Consider the following 15,436-nt stretch of genomic DNA (forward strand, 5'->3'; position numbering starts at 1 on the left):
TTTCAAATGGTTTCAGGAGTTGAATGGACTCCTGGAATGGATTAAATTCAAGAACCAAGGTACCACAGTACAGACTTATATGCCTAATTCAAGTACGCAGATGGAGCTGAAGCTGCATTTCAGTACAATTTCCCCTTCCATTGGTGATTTTAAAGAAAGGGAGCACCAACAACAAAAATAGAAGGACTGAGAGAATGCAGGATTGGGCAGAGACACATTCTAAGGAGCACTGCATTGTAAAATAATAATAATGAAGAGAAACTCTTTTAAGTTTCCATTTAATGCAGATACAGTACCTAAAGGGACGGGATCTGGATTCACTGGACTCTGCTGCCTGGAGTGATTGCTACCAGTGCCTTTTTTTAAATCCTCTGCATCGCTGTACCGCCGTATCCAGTAATTGAGTTCCTCCCGGTCAGCTTCCTGACATCGCCGTAGCACAGTGAGAGATCGCCTTGTTTTTTCCACCATGTCCATGATGCAGTTTAAAAGCTGGAAGTCAGAAAGGAAAAGGTGTCAGAAAGGAAATGATAGGGCTTCACACTACACACATTCCAAGAGTGGGGATTTGAACCTGGGACTCAAACTTACTCTTGACACCATACTTGTTTTTACTGTTTAATCATATTTTATGTCTATTCCATCACAATGCTCTTTCCTTGTTCAAATAACTGGCAGGTTTTAAAGGAACAGTTCTGGAGGGCACCCAATAGACAATTCCTTGGGGGACATACAAATCTCCTGCTCTAATTTCATGTTGCAGTGCTGGCATGGGAGCTGCCATGGTGGAACTTCTTCCCATGCCACTGTGTGATGAAAGAAGCCCAGAGCCATCTGAGAGTCACCCATTCTGCGAGTCTTTTGCATGCTGCAGTTGCCCTAGTTTTCACTGTTGGTGCTGGTACAGGGAGCAGCCTCACAATGGGCTCCTCTAAAGTGGCCGAGTACTTCTTACGCTGCTTCAGGAGTGTGGGAAGAAGCAATGTAACATGGGAAGAAGGCCATAACAGAGTCAACTTCCATGTTATTCTTAAGTTAAGCAGAAATGCCTAGGTAAGTAGCATAAAGGTAAAGGTAAAGGGACCCCTGACCATTAGATCCAGTCGTGACCGACTCTGGGGTTGCGCGCTCATCTCGCATTATTGGCCGAGGGAGCCGGCGTATAGCTTCCAGGTCATGTGGCCAGCATGACAAAGCCGCTTCTGGCAAACCAGAGCAGCACATGGAAATGCCGTTTACCTTCCCCCTGTAGCGGTTCCTATTTATCTACTTGCATTTTTGACGTGCTTTCGAACTGCTACGTTGGCAGGAGCTGGGACCAAGCAACGGGAGCTCACCCCGTCACAGGGATTCGAACCGCTGACCTTCTGATCAGCAAGCCCTAGGCTCAGTGGTTTAACCACAGCGCCACCTGGGTCCCAGGTAAGTAGCATAGTGAACATAAAAACGAATACAACAACCATCATTTGCACAGTACATTCCCCGTTTGTGGAATATTCTCCCCAGGGAGACTCGCCTGGTGCCTTTGTTACGTATCTTTTAGGTGCCAAGCAAAAACATTCCTCTCCTCCCAGGCCTTGACCAAGCTAACTTAATGAATTCAGATCTGAGAAGATCTTTCAACTGGCTCTTTCCAAGTCATAAACTTTGTCCATAAGCTCATTAGCTCATGCATGTGACAAACCTGAACTGCCTAACCTTTGGTTACCTACAGGAGGAAACAGATGGCAACACAAAAGAAATTCTTCAAGCCACAAGCGTATATGGATCAAGGTGCAAGTTTCTCTCGTGCTGTTTGGGAAGCCCTGAATAATTTAAATAGTACTCATTTCATAATGCTTATTACTTGGAGACTGCAATCTACTTATACATCTATTGAGACACAAAAATGCACAGGTATTTCTTACATGGTCGAGGTGTTTCCATTCTTCTGCCCATTCTCTGTCTGTTAGCCTATGATCAATCATTTCTTCTTGACGTGTGCCATGCAACCCTGCCAAAAACAAGCAACCCCCCTGAAATATTAATAACATGCAAGAGTCAACTAGCAATAATTTAATTTTCCACGTATACCCATAAATTATAGGCATTCACAACACTGCCTGGTTATGAGGCACAACCATTACACAACACACGGATCAGATACACCAGCGTCAAGCAAATGAAAGAGGCACAGAATAAGATCACAGAGCCTGAGGTATAATAACACCTTCCAAGTCCCCATCAGCAGTTCTGGAGAAGTAGACAGTCGATTAAAAAAAAAAGACACACAAAAAATACAGACTTGCCCCATTGATCCTCAGTATTATGAGATCAACAACATTGCTAGACAGTGATAAGTGGAACACAAGCAGGCATATCACATTCCAGTCCAATCAATAAACAGGAATGGGGATGGGGGCAAAGAGAATTTATTTATTCATTTATTTAAAACACTTCCAGACTGCTTCCTCATGCTCAAAGCAGCTGACATCATATAATAAAAGGCATCTGATGAAGAAAACTACCTCCCCCCCCCCAATTGAGTGAAACATACAAAGCCCTCTGTGATACATTCACAGAATCAACTGTGCAAAAACAGCAGATAAAGGCAAGGATCTCCTCGCATAACAGGCCAAGCATTCCAAAGTTTAGGGGCCATAGTGGTAAAGACCCTGCTGATGGCTGTCATCAATCTAATCTACTGCAGTGACAACCCACAGAGCTTGATTGTCCAATCACGTCTGGCACACTGGCTAATATAGGGAGGTGCAGTCTCTCAGATAGGTGGGTCCCTTGCTATGCACCAGAAAACTGGCTTTGAATGTAGTGTATCTGATCAAAATGGCTACAGTGCCATTGTGCCACAGTGTATGGAACACTGTGCATTAGATCTGGATCCTAAGTACTGTAGTGCAAGTTTTGTTCTGCTCACCAAGATGCCTCACCCCACTGCAACAGCTCCCCACACCCTATTCAGGATGGTCTCTTTGCCCACCAGAAAGACTTGCAGTGGAAGAGCTGCAAGACTTCCACTGCAAGACTTCCACTGCAAGAGCTGCGGTGCTTAAAACTGAAAGAAAGGGACTATATCTGCTGGCCTCTGTTCCACCTGAAGGAGTTACTTCAGGAAAGGACGTAGCTCAGTGATGGAGCACATTCAATCTCTGGCATCTACAGGTAGAGCTAGGGAAAAACCTTGTCTGAAATTCTAGAGAGGTGCTGCCAGTCAATAATAAATTAGGTGGATAAATAGTCTGACTCAGGAAAATATTGCTTCATATGCTTATTCTATCCAGTTTCTAGACCCGAGATAAATCCTCCAGCACTGATTGTGACTTGGTCTCTTTCTAGAACACATTGGCATTCAACACAAGATCTGCTCCAGAAAATAAAATAAAAACCCAGCTGAAACAATGATTACACAACGAAAACAATGACATTAAATGGAAGTGAATGGCAAGAGGGCAACTGAACTTTCAATAGTTTGTGCAAGTCAATACAGTCTTAGGGCACAAACTCCTGGCAATTCCACTGCAGATTGATGTGGAAGACACACAAAAAAGCACATATATTGTTTTGTCTAACTTCATTTTATTTCAACAGGCCATGAAAGATGCATCTACCGGGGGGGGGGGCATAAGAATAAAATAAACATTTCTATGACTTTCTGAACCCGGATTTTCTTTTAATCAAACATATTTTTACTTATTAAACATTTGTGATTTCTGGCCATCCCAGAAACAGGAATGTAGGAAAAGGCAGAGCATGTCTAAACTGCAGCATTCCTACCGGTACTTTCTAACTCTGCAGGGGCGGAGAGCAGGGCAATTTACCGGAGGGATTCTTTCCCTTACCCATCTTCAGACATGCGCTGCGATCAGTTCAAGGACTGTATTATACATTTCTCTACTAATAAAAGAGCAACTGAAGTTTGATGCCTATGTAGAGCAAACCAAGAGGAAGAGCTTTGCTTACCCATAGGTCTGTTTCTGTCCCTGAGGTCCCTGTGGTTGGGGTGTCTGTATGAGTCCCTGTAGTGGTGGGCGATGGCCATATCATCCAAACGGTAATGTTGAGGTGGAGGCGGAGTGGGGTGAGGCAGACCATTGGGCTGGTAAGACAAACCATTATTTGGACTGTACCGCTGGCCTGGGCTAATAGTGCAGGGCCGCTTGCTTGGATGCTCTGAGTGCAAAGGCTCTCTGTCAAAGCCATTTTCTTTGGTTCTAAAGAAGAAAAGGGGCAACACATTTTGTGAAAGAGTTATTTCCTCCCTACAGGGAAGGTGAGTGTAACTTTCATAGCACATACAGTAGATGAGATACATTTATTCATGGTGTACATTTATTTCAGACTCCACTAAAAGGCGGGCAAACACAGGATTTATTCCAGCTTGTACCCTGCTTTGCTTTAAAGCTGAGAAATCGCCACATTCATAAATTGGTAGAAATCCTTTCTTCATGTGGGCATCTTACAATTTACTAGAGCCACTTTTTTCTTCTATTGCCCAATGCATGGGCCCATAGCTACGAATATGCGGCTCATTTGTGATTTTGCTTCTTGGTAAGGGACCCAGGTGGCGCTGTGGTTAAACCACTGAGCCTAGGGCTTGCTGATCAGAAGGTCGGCAGTTCGAATCCCTGTGACGGGGTGAGCTCCCATTGCTTGGTCCCAGCTCCTGCCAACCTAGCAGTTCGAAAGCATGTCAAAGTGCAAGTAGATAAATAGGAACCGCTACAGCGGGAAGGTAAACGGCGTTTCCATGTGCTACTCTGGTTTGCCAGAAGCGGCTTTGTCATGCTGGCCACATGACCTGGAAGCTATATGCCGGCTCCCTCGGCCAATAATGCGAGATGAGCGCGCAACCCCAGAGTAGGTCACGACTGGACCTAATGGTCAGGGGTCCCTTTACCTTTTTTTAAGGTTGTAATGATCTCATATCGGAGAACGATCGTTGCTACTTTTTTTTTTACAGTTTTTCTTGGAATCTATAGATAAAAATCTCTTTCAGACTTAGGAAGTTATTGACAAGAGTTTTAATCCTCCAAAAACTGTGCCATCAAGAAGAGTACTATCAAGTGCCATAACATTAAAAGTGTTGGTATTATTAAAAACATTCGTAAGAGTGAAAGATCAGTTTTTTATATGTAAACATATACCAAACCTTAAACGAAAACTGAGAATTCTGTGAATTTCCCCCCAGAGAGAAATATAATAGAAATAGAAACACTTTATTTGAATTGCATACTACTGATACAATGTAGCAATATCTTTTACAGAATTATGAAAGCTCTCAAGTAAACAGCATGCAGACATTTCTAGAACAGAAAAATATGATAGCCTAATAATAATAATAATAATAATAATAATGATTTTGCATGGGAAATATCATTAGTTCTCTACCAACCGTAACACATTCAAATATTTGCATTTCAGAGATTTTGCAGATGCATTTTGGAAGCCCCACATATAACGGTTTTTCTTAAACTGTTTGTATAGTAGCAACTACAGCACAGGTGTGTGTGGGGGGGGAACCCACTGCTGTTGATATGACTACAACTTTTCCTACATGGGTCATGATAGGCGGAAAAAGTAAAAGCACAGGGTTGAAAGGAAACCATGTCATAAAATGTTTATACAACAGTACTTTTAAAATGGTCATGCTGCTTTCTGAAATTGGATCCTTTCAAACAAAACGATTGCTGCCATCCTACTGCACATACTGCTATGCTACTTGGAGAACTTTCTGTGCTTTTTCCTCGTCTCATTGTATTAAGTTGCTATTACCCAGGGAGTGGCGGACAATTCTACCTTTGATATGCCTGTCGACACTAGCAGAAATGAAAGCTTTACTTTTGAAAGAAAAGAAATCCCCCACATGCTTTTGTGATAAGAGGATACCATGTAGTTAAGATTGTGCATCTGACTGGCCCAACTTAGACTGATTGAACTAGATTGCAATGGACTGAAAAATCTGGATTGCAGATAAACTGTTTACAAAACGTAAAGATTATAAGCATTTTTAAAATGCTTTATTTATTGTTCTGGGTTCCAAGTGGCAGAATGTATCTGAATCTTAACTTTCATCTATGCAGATTTTTGTGGAACCTGGAAGCTTTCCCATTTCTATGCAAACCTATAAATAAACTATAGGTAAAGGTAAAGGGACCCCTGACCATTAGGTCCAGTCGTGACCGACTGGGGTTACGCGCTCATCTCGCTTTATTGGCCGTGGGAGTCGGCGTACAGCTTCCAGGTCATGTGGCCAGCATGACAAAGCCGCTTCTGACAAACCAGAGCAGCACATGGAAACACCATTTACCTTCCCGCTGTAGCGGTTCCTATTTATCTACTTGCATTTTGACGTGCTTTCGAACTGCTACGTTGGCAGGAGCTGGGACCAAGCAACGGGAGCTCACCCCATCACAGGGATTCGAACCGCTGACCTTCTGATCAGCAAGCCCTAGGCTCAGTGGTTTAACCCACAGCGCCACCTGGGTCCCCAAAACTATAAACTATACAAAACTATAAACTATACAAACTATAAACTATACACTATAAACTATACAAAACTATAAACTATACAAACCAATGAAATGCACCACTTCAATTAACATACATTGGATGTATCTGATTTTGTTATACTCAGAGCAAACCCACAGAAATTATACCACTGACTTGGGATTCCAGGTGGGCAGCCTTTACCACGTGGCACAGCCACAGCATGGCTCTGGAACCGTATGGCTGGGACAGTGGGGGAAGAGATGCTTGGTGTCTCCCCTTCCCGGCCATGCTGGGATGCCAGCTGGATCCTGCCCCATGGACCTATCAGGCCACAGAGGGGATGAACATACTCCCACTGTATTTCAGGGGGTGGCCTGTTGTGCGTCGCCCTCTTGGATGATCACTGTAGGATTCACCAACCACCCACACAGGAGGTGAACGGGCAGGATGAATGGGACCTTCCTGTGGTTTATTGGCCACAATATTTAGACCCAGGGAGGAATTTGCCTACCTCATAGCAACTGTCACAACTTTGGCAGATAAGACATTGGGTTGGATCCTTAATTGAGCAGGTACCCCATTAAAGGGTCTAGGAGGAGTGACTCTGTCTGGGAGCCCATTGGGGGCCAATGGGCCAATGGCACCCAGTGCATGTCAGGGGCAGCTCCCCACTTCAGGGCTTACCTCAACTGGTTTATCAACCAGCAGGTGGGCTGCTTGATATTAGATTCATACCTAATGGCTTGGCAAAACCAACTGGCATCTGTAATCAATAAAGTTGTGGCCTATTTTAACCCAAATACCAGTCTCCTGTGTTTAGTTATATGGTCTGGCCTACAGCGCACCGCAAACATCCTGTACCCACACCAGCAAAAGGAGTTATGTAAGTCATGACTAACTTGTCAATTGATTTCTGTAGGCTTTCCCTGACTATGACATAGACAGGGAATGCAACTTCTATCCTTTGGAACCAACTTGGCCAAACCATTAAAAAAATAGTAATGTGGAAATGATTTATATGTGACCACTACTGAGACAATATTCTTAACACCTTGTCACACACGACTTTTGAAAGGAGACCGATAATTAACAGGGATGCTGTGAAAGCTGTTATCTTTCATGCTTGAAGTGAAAATTGCATATCCACACATGAATAAAAGTCTCAAGCAGGCTGCAGAGTTTGTGAAAAAAACTACAATGTGCAGGATGTTCTGCTGTTAAGCTAAAGGTGATCAGCACTGGGTCTGTGCCTTTGCATGGGAAACAATGCACCAGTTAAGCTAGGTTGTGACTTCCATCGCTCTGACGACCATGTAAAAGTGACTACTGCTCTGTTTATATCTTGTAAGTATTTACAAGCACCATAGTTAGGCTCAGTCTGCTAATAAGAAGGAAATTCATGCTGCACATGCTCAGAGAAGCAAATAATAGTTCTCATGTGCCTGGGACCTAAAACTTGACTGGCAGTCTATCATCTGCTCTCTGTTCTGCATAACAGGGATCGAACCTAGACCAGGCTTCCTCAAACTCAGCCCTCCAGCTGTTTTTGGACTACAATTCCCATCATCCCTGACCACTGGACCTGCTAGCTAGGGATCATGGGAGTTGTAGGCCCCAAACAGCTGGAGGGCCGGGTTTGAGGAAGCCTGACCTAGACCTTCTGCTTGCAAAACAGGTGTCCTATCACAAAGCACCCACATTTCTGATTGGCAGAAGCAGAATGCAAGACCAAAGGACATCTCCATTATAGGAACATGAAAAATGTGGTGGAGGGGATAGGGACAGCAGCTACTAATCCACATTTGAATTAGGTCTGTAGGAAATGGATGAAACACCCCTCCCAAACAATTAGCTTACAAACTCAACTATAGTGGGTGTTCAGTAGACAGGAGGATGTATGGAGAATATATCTGAACTGTTGTCCATAATTACCAAGGTGACTGTTGTCCACCTATGGATCTGGGGAAGGATTATTTAATTTCTTACTAGAAACTGAGCCTGTGTAATGCTACCTTATTCTTGTTGGCAAAATGCAAATAGAACAATAGCTTCTTTTACAAGGTAATCAAATGGCAAATGAAGGTGCTTTTAAAATGTGCAACGGCGTGCAATTAACGACACAGGAATATCCTAACATTATGGAAATTGCACATCACTTTTGTGGATAAGTGTTCTGAGCAAACAAAGCTCTGGAAGAAAGACAAATGTATGTTGACAATAAGGCAAGTGGGGAAAAAAGAACTTGAGAACTGCTGAAAACAACACAACAATAATTGTTCCTATTGCCAAGACCAACAATCAAAAAAAGGTCAGAAGCAGGAAATTAGTCAGTGAGGCAGTTGGAGCATTATAGGATAAAAGTGTTTCTGCCAAAGGAGTACAGGGAAATTGCAGAGAGGCTGAAAGGATTTTGTGCCTGTCTTTGCTACAAAAGATGCAGGTAACCTATGCGTAGGCTGACTTTTTTGAGGAGATAGTCTGAAGGACTGAGACAAATAGAGATGATCTTCTAAGGCTTACTGGCAACTAAAAATAACAAATTGCCAGGACCAGATGGCATCCACCCAAGAGAACAAATCAAATATGAAACTGCTGATCTTCTAACAAAAATACGTAACTTGCCTCTAAAACTGGCCTCCATACTAGCAATGTAAATAGATGTTGCATTGGAAAATAGCCAATGTAACACCTACTTTTTAAAGGAATCCGGGAAATTACAGATCAGTTAGCTTAATGTTAATATCTTTATGGGTAAATTAGAGAAGCACATTATCAAAGATAAGTATTACCAACTCATTATTAAAGATTCTGTCATATCAAGCATGAAGAAGAACATGTCTAAAGAAGAATCAGCATGGCTTCTGCAAAGGGAAGTCCTCCTTCACTAAATCTTAGAGCTCTCTGAGAGTGTCAAGAGCATGTCGGTCTCACAGACACTGTAAACTTGGATTTCAGAAAGATTTTTTGTCTCATTCAACTTAGCAGGACTGGTTACTGCAAACAGTAATAGGAATAAAAGAACAATTCTCAAAGTGGAGGGAAGTACTGGAACCTGTAGTTTTAAAGTTGTTTATAAATGATATGGAATTAGGAGCGAACAATGAGGTGGCCAGGTTTGTTGATGGCACCAAATTGATGACCCCCCAAGCAGACTGTGAAGAACTTAAAAAGAAACACACCACATTGAGTGGATGGCCAATTTATTTAGGCCCCCCCCCCAGAATGGGGCTGGGTGGAGTAGCATTCCAGTCCTTGAACTATTTTTTTGGACTAATTTTGAACCCAATTGAAATGGAAGATCTTGGGGAAAAGCACAACCAGCTGGAAACTGAAGAAAAGAAACTGGATAAACATTCTCGCTGCCCCCCACCATCTTCCACATTGCTGGTTACAAAATTCAGTAAATGAATCCCAAATATCCATAAAGTTGCCTCATCTTTGATATCTTTCCTTTGTTCTTATAAAGCAAGGCAATTTAGCCAATGACACACACACATTGTTGCTTTTCATTATGCTGTATCTAGAAAGTTAGGTAATTAATATATACTAGTTACAGGTAGGTAGCTGTGTTGGTCTGACGTAGTCGAAACAAAAAAATAAAAAAAAATCCTTCCAGTAGCACCTTAGAGACCAACTAAGTTTGCCATAAGTATGAGCTTTCGTGTGCATGCACACTTCTAGGGGCTACAGTTATTTATGTTTAACTGGTATGTTTAGCCTGGAGAAGAGAAGGTTAAGGGGTGATATGATAACCATGTTCAAATATATAAAAGGATGTCATATAAAGGAGGGAGAAAGGTTGTTTTCTGCTGCTCCAGAGAAGCGGACACGGAGCAACGGATTCAAACTACAAGAAAGAAGATTCCACCTCAACATTAGGAAGAACTTCCTGACAGTAAGAGCTGTTCGGCAGTGGAATTTGCTGCCAAGGAGTGTGGTGGAGTCTCCTTCTTTGGAGGTCTTTAAGCAGAGGCTTGACAGCCATCTGTCAGGAATGCTTTGATGGTGTTTCCTGCTTGGCAGGGGGTTGGACTGGATGGCCCTTGTGGTCTCTTCCAACTCTATGATTCTATGTAGCAATTTCACTATATTCTTTACATATAGGTTCCTTGGCATGAGACAGAAGAAAAAGCATTGGATCAAATGTGATGGAAAAGTCATTGTGCCACTTCCTGAAATAGGGTAGAAGTCGGGGGGCGGGGGAGAGAAGAGTCATTTCTGGCGTGAGGAGAGTATTTTTTCATCTGACATACTATACAGTTATAAAAAATAGATGTACATATATGTGTGTGAGTGTGTTGTCTCCTCAGGTGTCACTCTCTTCTCTCATTCAATGACTGATGGCTCCCAGTATTATTACAGGAACAGATTGATCTTTTTAATGAGCTAGTTTAATAGACTCCAAAATCTCACTGTGGCTGCTCATCCGTATCAGACCATATGCACCAAGAAAACATTCAGTGAAACACAGAGCTCTGCAGGCTGCTCCTACAGTAGTCCTGGGTATATATAATATTTAAGATACTAAATTATAGTATATTATATTAATTGTACTATATGTTTTTCCTGGTTGTCCACAAACCCTTATGGTAAGTGTGGGGACATACACAAGGCAGAAACAAGGAATACGGTACCCCTTTTCAGCCTTTTTGAACAGGCAGCCCTGAATATGACAAACACCGAGGAAGTGTGAGGGGTGGATAATAGATTTATTAGCTTTATTTTAACTAATTTCCACCCCACCTACTCAATTTTTAAAGTGCGGGGGGCATTTCTCACTAGGGACTTAAAATCAATAAAAATTATAATGTCTAAATGCAAGTATTCTGTCTAAATACAATATTGGATAGTAACAATATCCAAATCCACCAAAGTCGCAAAAAAATGGCTAAGAAAAAGAACAGCAAGCAGAATTAAGCTTTATCCCTTCAAATCGTTTGTTCTCTTTAATTGTTGCTGTCCACATGCATCTCAAGGAAATCTACAAACGTATCATAAAAACAACTTGATGCGCATTAAACGGCTTTCAATAGATCAGCAATAGGCCAAATCTCTGCACTTCAATAGGAGCAGCTTTCTGCAAGCTATCAAAAAGGTCCTGTTTCCTACACAATAGCAGGACTTATTGAAAGATCTTTATACTTGTAAAGGCTCATCATCTGAGAGAAGTTTCTCTTCAAAATATCCTGGACCCAGAATGAATGGAACAACATGCAATTTAGCTTACACGGAGATGGTAGTCTTTCGGCAACTTGAATGCACTTCTCAGCTTTTCTGCCTAGCTGTAGTTAGGTTTTGCAGGTTTTGAAGCACTACAGAACCTTGTAAAACCTGTTTGAGCTGAGCTTGGTGAAAATCATAAACACAGGCTTGGATAGAGTGGTTTGTTTCTGTTAGGGGAAATTCTTCATGGCAGTACTATTTATAGCCTAGTAGAAAAGCACTGTATGAGAAATCGAGAGTCATTCTGTCTCTGCAAACACTTGTGCAATGGTATGCATGAGCTCTTTCCAAAATCTCTTTATGGCTCACTAAAGTTCATATTTGGCAGCCTGTAACTTCCTTATTCACCAGGTTTTTCATGCTGCAACAAAACTCAAATTAGGGATGGGGGAGAAATTTGGTTCAGTTGACGTTCACACTTCCCAAAACAATATGTGAACCAAAATGCAGCTATTTAAAATGTGAACTTCTCTGAATTTTGTGACACAGTTCTCCAACCAAATAATGAGTATACAAGTACAAATATTAGGGGAAAGTGTGCACTTATTAGTGAAAAATATACAAAATACATTATATTAGGGGGAAATGCTTTCAAAAATATGTATGGTAGGCAAAATTGCACATGAAAAGGTTTATGTTAGAATGATTATGAATTTTCATTAGGATATTTTATTTTATTGCAAACTGATGCAGAAACATGGATATCTCAAATGTAAGTCTGGAAAAATGTGAAACAGAGAGAAACTGAAATTGACTGATTTGCCCTAAGCCCCAAAGCACTATAGTGCTGCAATACAAGACGTGTTCTGATAGCACTTGTGTAAGAGTTCACAAAATGATGATAATACATTTTATCTTTCCAATCTTTGGATCCATGTCACTGTAGACTTCCAGTGCTGCCACCAATGGCAGATATTAAAAAAACTTCCCAGTACCTGACAAAAGCAGTGAACAATTTTGATGTCATAATTTAAATCTGCCAAAAGATTATCACAACACCTTTTGTTCAGTAAAATTGATTGATTTAACTAACTAACTAACTAACTAACTAACTAACTAACTAACTAACTAACTAGATTTATATACGATACTCCTAGATTGTAATGAAACCGCCAAAGTAGTTAGCTAAGTTTTGCCCTGCAAGGATGGTTTCATATGGTTGACTACTGTAATTCGGATTCTCAAATTGCAAGATAGTCTGAAATGTTCAGACTGCAACAGGATTATCTCCCATCTATATGTCTGTGGCATAAATATTGTGACATCTTGGACCATGTCATGACCTAATTGACTTTGGATCCAGATGGGTGAGATTTCCCCCTGTTTCTTTTATTCAAGTACTCATGTAATCTTGGTGTGCCGTGATATCCTGTTAACATCCGGAGTTGACTATACAGATGACAATGACAGTGTCATGTCTAATATTAAAATGGATCATCTATACTGAACTCAGCTTAAAAGGTGAGCATCAACAATTAAATTACTTATAATTGCTGTTGATTAAATAAAAGCAGTTTCCCTTCTAGCTATTCCATGAGCCTGTGCCAAACATTGCTCAGATATCTGAACTTCATTTCCTTCTCTTTTGATTTATGCTTGTTCAGAAGGAGTCATAGGACAGTGCTTTTAAAAATCATGAGGAGTAAACTGTGGTCGCCAAAAATAAGCCAGAAACTGGAAACTAACTACTAGTCGTAAGAACAAGGAAAATTGAAAGCATAAGGGAAAACATTGTGGCTTAGCCTTAAAATCATCTAGAGCCAAGAAATCAAATGCAATCTTCTATAGATAAAAATAAAATAAAAATACTAGGGCCTGATCCAATCCACTGAAGGCACAATAGTTCACACAGAATTCTGGTAGGCTCTATTATTACTAGTATTATTATTTAATTAAATTTATATACCAGCCTTCATCCATGTATCATAGGGTGGTTTACAATATAAAACCACAAAAATACATGCTATAGTTACAAACAAAACTATACCTCCCCACAGTTTAAAAGGTCATACATAGATTGTTTAATTAGTCAAAGGCCTAGAAGAAGAGGGATTGTTTTTCCTGGTGCCTAAAGATATATAAAGAAGGCACCAGGAGAGCCTCCTTGGAGAGAGGATTCCACAAGCGGGGAGCCACAGCAGAAAAGGCCTGCTTTTGAGTTGACACCTTCCAGACCCCTTGTGGAGGAGGCACACGAAGAAGGACCTCGGATGATGATCACAGGGTCTGGGTCGACTCATTTGGGGAGAGGCAGTCCTTTAAGTATTGTTTTCCCTTTACCACATTTACACGCAGGCAGCGCTGGGGCATGTAATAATAATAATAATAATAATAATAATAATAATAATAATAATAATATATTATTATTATTATTATTATTATTATTATTATTATTATTTATACCCCACCCATCTGGCTGGGCTTCCCCAGCCACTCTGGGTGGCTTCCAACAAAATATTAAAATACAGTAATCCATCAAATATTAAAAGCTTCCCTAAACAGTTAGGGGGAACAACTACCGCATCCCTATATAGCATTCCTGTTCAGCTCAGTGAAAACGATATGTGAGCCAGGGAGCCAGATTGGGATATACCGTAGATGGCTGGAAAACAGCTCTTTAAACCAGAACATAAACCATCTCTCCCTCTCCTGGCCTATATTGAATGTTTTCTCAAGACAAAAACAAGAAACAGAGAAAGTGACAGTCATATCTGGAATCCAAATGATCTTCTAGCCACTTTAATTGTGCCTGCAACAAACCAAACAATTTGTTGGCTAGTACCCGTGAACAGAGCTCCATTATAATCCTAATTATTTAGGGGCAAATTGTGCCTTCAGGCTTATCATGAAAAAGCAGAGTTCTCCACCGATTACTGATAATGGAACATTCTGTTGCATTCAAGCATAACTTAATTAATTTATTTTAACTTGATTTTTAGCCTGCCCTCTTCCAACTATAAAAACCAACCACATTTCTATCAAAATAAAAAGCCCAGCTTTTTGCAACGAACTCTGTCAATAAATTCATCCCGCCTCGGTGCAATGGGATGCCACCAGAGCACTCGCAGATGCGGCTAAATACAGAACAGCAGATGCAATTGTATCAAATATGCTACAGGGCAACTACCTAGTGCCCATGGACACCAATGTACCCCCAGAGGGCTGCCATGGTGCCCACTAGGCTACCATCCCCATACTGTATCCGAGTAGCGATAAATTAAAATGGCTTCCCATGCTGCTTCTCCAGCAGTTTGTAGTTCCTTGCTAAGCCTTTGCTGCACATGCCCACTTCCATTCTAATTGGATGACAGCAGGCCTTTAAATTTGTTAGAAGAAAAAGGGAAGGACGAGTGGTGACTGAGCTATACCCGTGTGTGTGAAATGGAGTAAAGGTAAAAGAAATAAACTGAGAGGTAGGGCAGAAAATGAGATGGGTAGTGCATTCACAACTCCAAAAAGAGAGAACCTGCGAGGATGGTCCAGAAAAGTGGGAAGACCAAAGCTATGGGGCAGTGCAGTAGGAATGTGTGTGGATGAATTGGGTAGATGCTCATGAATGGATGGATGGAAGGTGGGATGTATCTCAGTTGTGTGTGTGTATTTGTGTGCACATGCACACATACATGTGTTGGTGGTAGGATTCATGAAAAGAGGAGAAAGATTGGGGAAGTGAATTCATTTAGAGGTAATTTCAGGAAATTAACTGACTAGCCTTCTGTGTGCTCAG

General features: G+C 41.3%; 1 protein-coding gene across 6 annotated transcripts in view; it reads right to left on the reverse strand.

Annotated features, from left to right (window-relative positions):
* Positions 1–15,436, reverse strand: part of RUNX1T1 (RUNX1 partner transcriptional co-repressor 1) — a 152,499-nt gene that overhangs the window by 34,882 nt on the left and 102,181 nt on the right. For all 6 annotated transcript variants that reach the window (XM_035126463.3, XM_035126461.3, XM_035126462.3 and 3 more), the window contains 3 exons: positions 3,958–4,208; positions 1,908–1,993; positions 297–492 (listed from right to left, as the gene is read on the reverse strand). In XM_035126463.3, coding sequence (XP_034982354.3) covers positions 297–492; positions 1,908–1,993; positions 3,958–4,208 — 533 coding nt within the window. The remainder of the gene's footprint in view (positions 1–296; positions 493–1,907; positions 1,994–3,957; positions 4,209–15,436) is intronic.

Source organism: Zootoca vivipara, chromosome 8 (assembly GCF_965207765.1).
Source record: "Zootoca vivipara chromosome 8, rZooViv2.hap1.1, whole genome shotgun sequence".
Lineage (NCBI taxonomy): Eukaryota > Metazoa > Chordata > Lepidosauria > Squamata > Lacertidae > Zootoca > Zootoca vivipara.